The 12,096-nt window shown below is 50.3% G+C and overlaps 1 protein-coding gene across 2 annotated transcripts in view; it reads right to left on the reverse strand.

Moving 5' to 3' along the window:
• Positions 1 to 1,086: 1,086 nt before the first annotated feature.
• LOC135505260 (CSC1-like protein 2) overlaps positions 1,087 to 12,096 on the reverse strand; it is a 99,948-nt gene continuing 88,938 nt past the window's right edge. For both annotated transcript variants that reach the window (XM_064924466.1, XM_064924467.1), the window contains 5 exons: positions 11,742 to 11,909; positions 10,811 to 10,926; positions 6,081 to 6,152; positions 5,826 to 5,960; positions 1,087 to 5,642 (listed from right to left, as the gene is read on the reverse strand). In XM_064924466.1, the coding sequence (XP_064780538.1) occupies positions 5,601 to 5,642; positions 5,826 to 5,960; positions 6,081 to 6,152; positions 10,811 to 10,926; positions 11,742 to 11,909 (533 nt within the window). In that variant the 3' untranslated portion in view covers positions 1,087 to 5,600. The remainder of the gene's footprint in view (positions 5,643 to 5,825; positions 5,961 to 6,080; positions 6,153 to 10,810; positions 10,927 to 11,741; positions 11,910 to 12,096) is intronic.

The raw sequence follows: 12,096 nt of genomic DNA on the forward strand, positions 1-12,096 counted from the left end.
TGCCATGGTTGTAGCTGTAACTAGTCTGCCATGGTTGTACCTGTAACTAGTCTGCCATGGTTGTACTTGTAACTAGTCTGCCATGGTTGTACCTGTAACTAGTCTGCCATGGTTGTACCTGTAACTAGTCTGCCATGGTTGTACTGCCATGGTTGTACCTGTAACTAGTCTGCCATGGTTGTAACTAGTCTGCCATGGTTGTAGCTGTAACTAGTCTGCCATGGTTGTACCTGTAACTAGTCTGCCATGGTTGTACCTGTAACTAGTAGAGTAGATATGCCATTTATAATAATACTAATATGCAAAACATTAAGAACGCCTGCTCTTTCCATGACATAGACTGAGCAGGTGAATCCAGGTGAAAGATATGATCCCTTATTGACGCCACTCTGTTAAATCCACTTCAAATCGGTGTCGGTGAAGGGGAGGAGCCAGGCTAAGCCTCGAGACATTTGGCACATGGATTGTGTACGTGTGCCATTCAGAGGGGGTGAATGGGCAAGATCAAATATTTTGAAGTGCCCCTTTTGAACGGGGTTATGGTAGTATACGCCAGGCGCACCGGTTTGAGTGTGTCAAGAACTGCAACGCCGCTGGGGTTTTCCCCACACTGACCCGTTTCCCCGATGCATCAAGAATGGTCCACCAACCAAGAAGAACCTCCAGCCCAATGGCTGTTCTGAGGGTAAAGGGGGAGAGGAGGGGGAGCAACTCAATATCAGTGTGTTTGTAATGTTTTGTAACTCAGTGTATATATTATTATTATTATAATATGATATATTATACTATTCTTACAGAACTCCTGATACAAACGTAATGCCTTAAAATAAAAAAAAGAAGTTGTTTAATAGGGAGTGAGTCCATCGTTTTTTACTGTACAGAAACCAACAGTACATCCCGTGTATACTAGTGCTATATAGTACATCAAATCTGTACTATGCAGTAGATTTGTTACTTGGTTTAAGCTTATTTCTCTTCCGGGGGGGGGGCTTCTGAACAAGCCGAAGTGACATCACAATAAGAGCTCAGCATTTATTGGTTCAGTCCAGTGACTGACTTCCCAAATGAACCCATAAGGACACAGGATATTTGTTCATGTTTATTTTTTGTATATCCACAATGTGGAACCAAGGAGTTTTATACACAAGTTAATTGTTTCTATCTAACAGTATATAGCACATAGCTCGGCTAAACCTGCTCTGAGATGTACACTACAAAGCAGGATCAATGATTTAGCCAGCTAACTGAATGGGCACGGTCGAGATGACTCAACAAAAATACACATCGAACGGTAAGCTTTCTTTATGAACGAGACAATCAATAGTTATCTCTTGTTTATCAAAGTTAGCTGGCTAACTAAATTGATCCTGTTTTGTAGTAGATCCCTGAAGGTTAAACCAGGCTATGAAAAATCTGTTCTGCCTCACTTTGGAAGAAAACTAAGCTGGTCATTGGTTCTATCAGTGGAATATTGTAACAAGTTGAAGAGAGCAACATGACATCATGATTATTGCAGAACAACTTGAAGTAAAGAGAATAAAAAATAAAAATAAATTATGGATTTGGTATCATCCATGTAGATTTTACCAGATTCCGTAGTAATTGCTAGTATTCTGTTCAACCACAATACGCCTAAAAATATCAATAAAAACATTGATCAAGTCTTACAGTAATTAAGACTCTTTTTTACACGTCCTCCCTATTACAGTACTGAGCCCTATGGGCCCCGCCCAAAAGTAGCGCACTAAATAGGGAATAGGACTCCACGTGGGACCCAGACGTTTGGCGCAGTCGGTCTGTTCCGTCCTGACTGAGCCGTGATTTCTGTACACGTCACCATAGTAACCCACGAGGTTCAACAGCACTCCAGGTGGCAGTTGGGACACTGTTGTCGTTTGTAACAATGCTCCATAAATCATCTACACTGTTTACAATATACACCTCTACATGATGCAGCATCACGGTAGTCTCAATATTCACGTCGTTATTGAAGATAATCCCTAAACCCATCTTTATTTTTATTTATTTTACCTTTATTTAACTAGGCAAGTCAGTTAAGAACAAATTCTTATTTTCAATGACGGCCTAGGAACAGTGGGTTAACTGCCTTGTTCAGGGGCAGAACGACAGATTTGTACCTTGTCAGCTCAGGGATTTGAACTTGCAACCTTCCGGTTACTAGTCCAACGCTCTAACCACTAGGCTACCCTGAAGCCATCTAAAACGGGACACAGGTTACAGAGTTGGCAGAAAGGAGAAAACCTTCCTACATCCTACAAAGATTATTATTATTTTTCTTAAATAAAATAAAAATGTTCAAACCAACTAACAAGACAGTGAAACAACCTTCTGTACAGTGATGTGAACACCAACATAAAGAGGCTTATCTTGAGATGAGAGTCACTAGAGGAGCTAGAACACAGAGACGGGCCAGGGTCACAGAGACGGGGCCAGTCAGAGCAGGGGTCAGGGTCACAGAGACGGGGCCAGTCAGAGCAGGGGTCAGGGTCACAGAGACGGGCCAGGGTCACAGAGACAGGCCAGTCAGAGCAGGGGTCAGGGTCACAGAGATGGGGCCAGTCAGAGCAGGGGTCTGGGTCACAGAGACTGGCCAGGGTCACAGAGACGGGCTAGTCAGAGCAGGGGTCAGGGTCACAGAGAAGGGCCAGGGTCAGAGACGGGCCAGTCAGAGCAGGGGCCAGTCAGAGCAGGGGTCAGGGTCAGAGACGGGCCAGGGTCAGAGACGGGCCAGTCAGAGCAGGGGCCAGTCAGAGCAGGGGTCAGGGTCAGAGACGGGGCAGTCAGAGCAGGGGTCAGGGTCAAAGAGACGGGCCAGTCAGAGCAGGGGTCAGGGTCAGAGACAGGCCAGTCAGAGCAGGGGGCAGTCAGAGCAGGGGTCAGGGTCACAGAGACGGGCCAGGGTCACAGAGACAGGCCAGTCAGAGCAGGGGGCAGTCAGAGCAGGGGGCCAGGGTCACAGAGACAGGCCAGTCAGTGCAGGGGGCAGGGTCACAGAGACGGGCCAGGGTCAGAGACAGGCCAGTCAGAGCAGGGGGCAGTCAGAGCAGGGGTCAGGGTCACAGAGACGGGCCAGGGTCACAGCAACAGGCCAGTCAGATCAGGGGGCAGTCAGAGCAGGGGGCAGGGTCACAGAGACGGGCCAGGGTCACAGAGACAGGCCAGTCAGAGCAGGGGGCAGTCAGAGCAGGGGGCCAGGGTCACAGAGACAGGCCAGTCAGTGCAGGGGGCAGGGTCACAGAGACGGGCCAGGGTCACAGCGACAGGCCAGTCAGATCAGGGGGCAGTCAGAGCAGGGGGCCAGGGTCACAGCGACAGGCCAGTCAGATCAGGGGGCAGTCAGAGCAGGGGGCCAGGGTCACAGAGACAGGCCAGTCAGAGCAGGGGGCAGTCAGAGCAGGGGGCCAGGGTCACAGAGACAGGCCAGTCAGAGCAGGGGGCAGGGTCACAGAGACGGGCCAGGATCACAGCGACGGGCCAGTCAGTGCAGGGGGCAGGGTCACAGAGACGGGCCAGGGTCAGAGACAGGCCAGTCAGAGCAGGGGGCAGTCAGAGCAGGGGGCCAGGGTCACAGAGACAGGCCAGTCAGAGCAGGGGGCAGGGTCACAGAGACGGGCCAGGATCACAGAGACGGGCCAGTCAGAGCAGGGGCCAGGGTCACAGAGACAGGCCAGGGTCACAGAGACGGGTCAGTCAGAGCAGGGGGCAGGGTCAGAGACAGGCCAGGGTCACAGAGACGGGTCAGTCAGAGCAGGGGGCCAGGGTCACAGAGATGGGCCAGTCAGAGCAGGGGCCAGGTTCAGAGACAGGCCAGGGTCACAGAGACAGGTCAGGGTCACAGAGACAGGCCAGGATCACAGAGACGGGTCAGTCAGAGCAGGGGGCCAGGGTCACAGAGATGGGCCAGTCAGAGCAGGGGCCAGGGTCAGAGACAGGCCAGGGTCACAGAGACAGGTCAGGGTCACAGAGACAGGTCAGGGTCACAGAGACAGGTCAGGGTCACAGAGACGGGCCAGTCAGAGCAGGGGCCAGGGTTAGAGACAGGCCAGGGTCACAGAGACAGGTCAGAGTCACAGAGACAGGCCAGTCAGAGCAGGGGCCAGGGTCAGAGACAGGCCAGGGTCACAGAGACAGGTCAGGGTCACAGAGACAGGCCAGTCAGAGCAGGGGTCAGGTCACAGAGACTGGCCAGTCAGAGCAGGGGTCAGGGTCACATTCAGGAGGCAAACGTTGTGGAACGTTGTAGATAGAAATGTTAAGAAGGTTCAACAGCGTTGTGCACGCCCCCTGCTGAACGCGTCCATAGTAACAGGGAGGAGAGGCCTGGGGGAAACTACAGGTCACAGACCAAGAGTTCAAGGGTCAAGCTCTCCCTCTACCGAAGAACACGGTCCCACAGAGTCCTAGCCGCGATAGGAGGCTGAGGCTGCACAATTACAGAATATTTCCCAAAGTTCCTAGGTTTTTCCCAGAAATCCCTCATTCCAATAAACTTCTAACCAGCCTATTGAAAAACCTGCGAACTCTGGGACAATTTTGGGAACCAAAGTTGTGGGACACAAAACAGGGTAGAGGTTTGGGCTGTCATATCCACGTCACATCTGCTTCCTGGGGCATCCTCCTGTCCACTAGGGGCTCTGGGCTGCCTTCTGCCTTCAGTTATGTCAGGGCGGCTCCATTAGGGCTCAGTCTGGAGCCGCAGTCCCACTACAGTCGCTCAGGGCAGAACAGGCCAGAAGACAGAGTGACCTTGTTGTTACAGTATCCACATTCCATGATCCATCCATCCACAGTTGCTTCTTTGTTTTAAATGTCGAAACAAGTAGTTAATTGATTATTAAAGTTTTCAGACCAACTTAAAAATAACCATGCCTAAAAATAAATACCATTTCCCCCCCCAAAAAAAGGCTATTTTACATTTTACAAATCCAGAGTTTTTGTTGCTGAACAAAAAAAAAGGAAAGCAGAGGAGTGTTTAGTTCAGTTTGTTACAGTGGCCGTCGTCATGGTGTCGTCACGGTGACCACATTCCTTTTTTTTCTTTTTTCCTTTGGAACCATCCAGAGACGCCCGGAGACCGTCGGGACAGAGTAGGGGGGGGGGACCGGAGCAGGCGAACAGTGTGTGTGTGTGATGCTGACAGACATTTCTCCTCCTCCTCTTCTTCATCTTCATCTTCTCATATTAGGCTGCTTATTGTGACGAAGCCTCTAGGGCACAGAGACGATTAGGGGTGCAGGCAGAACAGGCAAAGGATTATGGGAAGGAAAGATCCCTCCTTCACAGTCAGCGCTAGATCAATAGTTGGAAGGGAGAGTTACCAGTCCTTTAGTAGACACATTCTCTCTCTCGCTATGTGTGTGTGTGTGTGTAGATAATGTAATAGCCTGTTCAGGACTTTAAGGTTAGTGGTCTATCCGTGTCTTTTGTCTGTCCGTTTCAGCACTGTTAGCTTAATTCACTAGGTCAGTGCATCCATCCAGTCGGTGAAATTAAACTTCAGTTTCTGCCATCTCAGTCTCTGCTCCTCTCTCCCCGTCCTCCGTCTCCACCCTGACAACCGTCTCCGGCGTCTCCTGACGTCAGTGCCGCACCTCGTTAGCGAGGAGACTGTCCTCGCCGCTCTGGGAGAAAAAAAGGAGAATACTTTATTGTCCAATCACTTGCAGAGAAAGAGAAACTTATCTTTATGCTCACAACAACCCGAGGACACACACACACACGAGGAGTTGGAAGTTAAGCCCCCCCCCCTGGGAGAAATTACAAGAATTGAAGCTCCTTGCTCAAAGGGCACGTCGGCAGGCTACCTGGAAGTCGGCCTCATTGAGGCTGTTCCCCACTTGGATGATCTCCTCGTCCTGCGAACCCTCGCTGACCCCGCTGCCAGCCGAACCCAGCTCGTCTAAACTGGGGTCCTGGAGGACTGAGGCAATGTACATCTGCTGTTGTTGGGAAAGAAGAAGAAGAAGAAGAAGAAGAAGAGAGGAGGGATAGAAAGGAGGAGAAAGGTCAGTGTGAGAGATGGAGGTTGAGGTCGTCTAGGCTGAGGAAACGGTACTTACTGCTGACTTATTGAAGGGAGAAGTGCGTGCTGGACGACCGTTCTCCACCCCATCCACATTCTCCGCGTCAATCTGGGGACACACACAAAGAGATGGGAGAAAATATAAACACACACTATTATAATACAGTTAAAGTCGGAAGTTTACATACGCCTTAGCCAAATACATTTAAAAAGTCAGTTTTTCACAATTCCTGATATTTAATCCTAGTAAAAATTCCCTGTCTTAGGTCAGTTAGGATCAGCACTTTATTTTAAGAATGTGAAATGTCAGGATAATAGTAGAGAGAATGATTTATTTCAGCTTTTATTTCTTTCATCACATTCCCAGTGGGTCAGAAGTTTACATACACTCAATTAGTATTTGGTAGCATTGTCTTTAAATTGTTTAACTTGGGTCAAACGTTTCGAGTAGCCTTCCACAAGCTTCCCACAATAAGCTGTGTGAATTTTGGCCCATTCCTCCTGACAGAGCTGGTGTAACTGAGTCACGTTTATAGGCCTCCTTGCTCACTAAGGTGTCCATAGAGACAACCCAGCTACGGTAATGTGTCCATAGAGACAACCCTTTACAGAACACAGCTACGGTAATGTGTCCATAGAGACAACCCTTTACAGAACACAGCTACGGTAATGTGTCCATAGAGACAACCCTTTACAGAACACAGCTACGGTAACGTGTCCATAGAGACAACCCTTTACAGAACACAGCTTCGGTAACGTGTCCATAGAGACAACCCTTTACAGAACACAGCTACGGTAACGTGTCCATAGAGACAACCCTTTACAGAACACAGCTACGGTAACGTGTCCATAGAGACAACCCTTTACAGAACACAGCTACAGTAACGTGTCCATAGAGACAACCCAGCTACGGTAACGTGTCCATAGAGACAACCCTTTACAGAACACAGCTACGGTAACGTGTCCATAGAGACAACCCTTTACAGAACAGCTACGGTAACGTGTCCATAGAGACAACCCAGCTACGGTAACGTGTCCATAGAGACAACCCAGCTACGGTAACGTGTCCATAGAGACAACCCAGCTACGGTAACGTGTCCATAGAGACAACCCAGCTACGGTAACGTGTCCATAGAGACAACCCAGCTACGGTAACGTGTCCATAGAGACAACCCAGCTACGGTAACGTGTCCATAGAGACAACCCAGCTACGGTAACGTGTCCATAGAGACAACCCTTTACAGAACCCAGCTACGGTAATGTGTCCATAGAGACAACCCTTTACAGAACACAGCTACGGTAATGTGTCCATAGAGACAACCCTTTACAGAACCCAGCTACGGTAATGTGTCCATAGAGACAACCCAGCTACGGTAACGTGTCCATAGAGACAACCCTTTACAGAACACAGCTACGGTAATGTGTCCATAGAGACAACCCAGCTACGGTAACGTGTCCATAGAGACAACCCAGCTACGGTAACGTGTCCATAGAGACAACCCAGCTACGGTAACGTGTCCATAGAGACAACCCAGCTACGGTAACGTGTCCATAGAGACAACCCTTTACAGAACACAGCTACGGTAATGTGTCCATAGAGACAACCCTTTACAGAACCCAGCTATGGTAACGTGTCCATAGAGACAACCCAGCTACGGTAACGTGTCCATAGAGACAACCCTTTACAGAACACAGCTACGGTAACGTGTCCATAGAGACAACCCAGCTACGGTAACGTGTCCATAGAGACAACCCTTTACAGAACACAGCTACGGTAACGTGTCCATAGAGACAACCCAGCTACGGTAACGTGTCCATAGAGACAACCCAGCTACGGTAACGTGTCCATAGAGACAACCCTTTACAGAACACAGCTACGGTAACGTGTCCATAGAGACAACCCAGCTACGGTAACGTGTCCATAGAGACAACCCAGCTATGGTAACGTGTCCATAGAGACAACCCTTTACAGAACCCAGCTACGGTAACGTGTCCATAGAGACAACCCAGCTACGGTAATGTGTCCATAGAGACAACCCAGCTACGGTAACGTGTCCATAGAGACAACCCAGCTACGGTAACGTGTCCATAGCACAATTGATAACATTAAAAAAACGAACACATTTTACAATCAGAAGGACCTTTTCAGACAGTCAAATTCATACACTATATATATATATATACACTAAAGTATGTGGACACCCCTTCAAATTAGTGGATTCGGCTATTTCAGCCCCACCCGTTGCTGACAGGTGTATAAAATGGAGCACACAGCCATGCAATCTCCATAGACAAACATTGGCGGTAGAATGGCCTTTACTGAAGAGCTCAGTGACTTTCAACGTGGCACCGCCATGCGATGCCACCTTCCCAACAAGTCAGTTTGTTAAAATGTCTTCCCTGCAAGAGCTGATTCGGGTCAACTGTAAGTGCTGTTGTTGTGAAGTGGAAACGTCCAGGAGTAACAACATCATCTGTCCTCGGTTGCAACACTCACTACCAGGTTCCAAACTGCCTCTGGGAGCAACGTCAGCACAAGAACTGTTCGTCGGGAGCTTCATGAAATGGGTTTCCATGGCCGAGCATCTGTACACAAGCCTAAGATCACCATGCGTAATGCCAAGCGTCAGCTGGAGTGGTGTAAAGCTCGCCGCCATTGGACTCTGGAGCGATGAATCACGCTTCACCATCTGGCAGTCTGACTGATAAATCTGGGTTTGGCAGATGCCAGGAGAACGCTACCTGCCCCAATCCACAGTGCCAACTGTACAGGAATAATGGTCTGAGGCCGTTTTTCGTGGTTCGGGCCCCTTGGTTCCAGTGAAGGGAAATCTTAATGCTACAGCATCCAATTACATTCTTGACGATTCAGTGCTTCCAACTCTGTGGCAACAGTTTGGGGACCGTCGTCCTGGGACCGCCCCCTAGCAGGACCTGGCGTCATGGGACCGCCCCCCCTAGCAAGACCCGGTGTCATGGGACCGCCCCCCCTAGCAGGACCCGGCGTCATGGGACCGCCCCCCCTAGCAGGACCCGGCGTCATGGGACCGCCCCCCCTAGCAGGACCCGGCGTCATGGGACCGCCCCCCCGAGCAGGACCCGGCGTCATGGGACCGCCCCCCGAGCAGGACCCGGCGTCATGGGACCGCCCCCCGAGCAGGACCCGGCGTCATGGGACCGCCCCCCGAGCAGGACCCGGCGTCATGGGACCGCCCCCCTAGCAGGACCCGGCGTCATGGGACCGCCCCCCTAGCAGGACCCGGCGTCATGGGACCGCCCCCCCGAGCAGGACCCGGCGTCATGGGACCGCCCCCCGAGCAGGACCCGGCGTCATGGGACCGCCCCCCTAGCAGGACCCGGCGTCATGGGACCGCCCCCCTAGCAGGACCCGGCGTCATGGGACCGCCCCCTAGCAGGACCCAGCGTCATGGGACCGCCCCCCGAGCACAGGCAGGACCCGGCGTCATGGGACCGCCCCCCTAGCAGGACCCGGCGTCATGGGACCGCCCCCCTAGCAGGACCCGGTGTCATGGGACCGCCCCTTTTCTATGTTCCGAATAAAACCCCCACCTGGGTTTCCCCACTTCAGACCAGCTTACCTCGATGACGAGAGGGCTTTGAGGGTCGAGACGAGACAAGTACCTCTATCACAGAAGGAAATAAGGTTAAAGTAGATTGCTGAATCTTTTAACTATCCCACGTGGTCAAACTCTTAAGACTATCGATACCGGCAGAATAAGAACGAAAGTATTTGATATTAATTGCTATTCAATGTGTTTCTATGGGCTATAGTTGTAAAGGCCAAATCAAGATTTTTATCAAAATGTTGTAATATTGTTTTTGGGGGGGGGGTTCACCCTAAAGGGGTCCTAAAATCCAAAATCAAATAGCTAAACGTTCCATGTTATGACCATCTTGAAACAATTCCACGTGTGTTAACTAGGAGAGTCTACAGGCAACAGACCGAAGGGCAGGCCAGTGTGAGGGAGAGAGAGAGGAGAGGCTAGGCAGAACTGGGTACATATGTTAGCTAGGAGAGTCTACAGGCAACAGACCGAAGGGCAGGCCAGTGTGAGGGAGAGAGAGGAGAGGCTAGGCAGAACTGGGTACATATGTTAGCTAGGAGAGTCTACAGGCAACAGACCGAAGGGCAGGCCAGTGTGAGGGAGAGAGAGAGGAGAGGAGAGGCAGAACTGGGTACATATGTTAGCTAGGAGAGTCTACAGGCAACAGACCGAAGGGCAGGCCAGTGTGAGGGAGAGAGAGGGGAGAGGAGTGGCAGAACTGGGTACATATGTCTTGGTGAGCTGTATCTCACAATGTCTCGTCTTGAAGGCCTCTCAAATTCCCCACAGTAGAGCCTAAAGTTCACCTCTTCCCCTCTGGTTTAATTTCAAATGACCCAACTTTCCCCAGACCTTCGTAGCTCATCATCAAAGTTAGGATACAAGGACAATATTCTGTTTTTGTGATAACTGCACTGTCATTTTATTTTGTGGGGGAAAACATTGGACGGGATTTGTTTCTTAACGTTACCGATCCTAACGTTGTTTTAACATATAAACGTTAACTTAAGTTTCCCCCAATGAGATTTTAAGATTGCAATAATATACTCTTGTCTATAAAATGCATAATTTATGCATAATTTGTCTCATATTTCATTCAGGATCCTTATGGTACAAGATATTGTGTTCTCAATTACTTTCCTGGCTAAATTCATACAATATAAAACACTCCAGCATTATAAATAAGAAGTGCTTTCTTTACCTTGTAGTTGTGAGCGCTGAGATATTTGAAGTGTCCGAAACAGACATGGGACAAGCAGACGATGATGGTGATGATCAGGACGATGAAGGTAAACATAGAGGTAGGGGCTGAGAAACCTGAAACAGAAGAGAATCAGCGTAGTCAGTAGGATGCGTTCCCTATGGTCCCTAGTCAAAAGCAGTGCACTACATCGGGAATAGGGTTCCATTTGTGGTTCACTGCATCTCAGTGCTAGAGGCGTTAGTACAGACCCTGGTTCAGTGGGGCGTCACTACAGACCCTGGTTCAGCGGGGCGTCACTCCAGACCCTGGTTCAGAGGGGCGTCACTACAGACCCTGGTTCAGTGGTCTGAGGTAATGCATCTCAGTGCTAGAGGCATCACTACAGACCCTGGTTCAGCGGTCTGAGGTACTGCATCTCAGTGCTAGAGGCGTCACTACAGACCCTGGTTCAGTGGGGCGTCACTACAGACCCTGGTTCAGCGGTCTGAGGCACTGCATCTCAGTGCTAGAGGCGTCACTACAGACCCTGGTTCAGCGGTCTGAGGTACTGCATCTCAGTGCTAGAGGCGTCATTACAGACCCTGGTTCAGCGGTCTGAGGTACTGCATCTCAGTGCTAGAGGCATCACTACAGACCCTGGTTCAGCGGTCTGAGGTAATGCATCTCAGTGCTAGAGGCATCACTACAGACGATGGTTCGATTCCAGGACTTATCATAAACAGCTGCGATTGGGAATCCCATTGGGCGGCGTACAATTGGCCCAGCGTCATTAGGGTTTTCCCGGGGTAGGCCGCCATTGTAAATAAGAATTTGTTCTTAACTGACTTGAAAAGTTAAATAAAGGTTAAATAAATGAACGTGACACACCCTATAAATATGAGATAGCCAGGTTATGACCCAGAACGGCCACTAGGTGGCGACCTCGTACCTGTGCGGAGAGTGGAGAAGAACAGGAGCCAGAAGAGACAGAGGATAGGTGCTGCCACCACCTGGTTGACGGCCCCAGAGTGGATCTTCTTGTCCAGCTTGGAGGGAAGGTAGGCATAGTACATGTTGTAGCGATCTGCCAGGTGCTTCAACAGCATGTACATCAGACCTGGAGAGAGGGAGGAAGGTGGAGGAGAGAGAGAGAGGAGAGGGAGAGAGAGAGAGAGAGAGAGAGAGAGAGAGAGAGAGAGAGAGAGGTGGAGGAGAGAGAGAGAGAGGAGAGGGAGGAAGGTAGAGGAGAGGGAGGAAGGTGGAGGAGAGAGAGAGAGGAGAGGGAGGAAGGTGGAGGAGAGAGA

The sequence above is a fragment of the Oncorhynchus masou genome, chromosome 18, assembly GCF_036934945.1.
Source record: "Oncorhynchus masou masou isolate Uvic2021 chromosome 18, UVic_Omas_1.1, whole genome shotgun sequence".
NCBI lineage: Eukaryota > Metazoa > Chordata > Actinopteri > Salmoniformes > Salmonidae > Oncorhynchus > Oncorhynchus masou.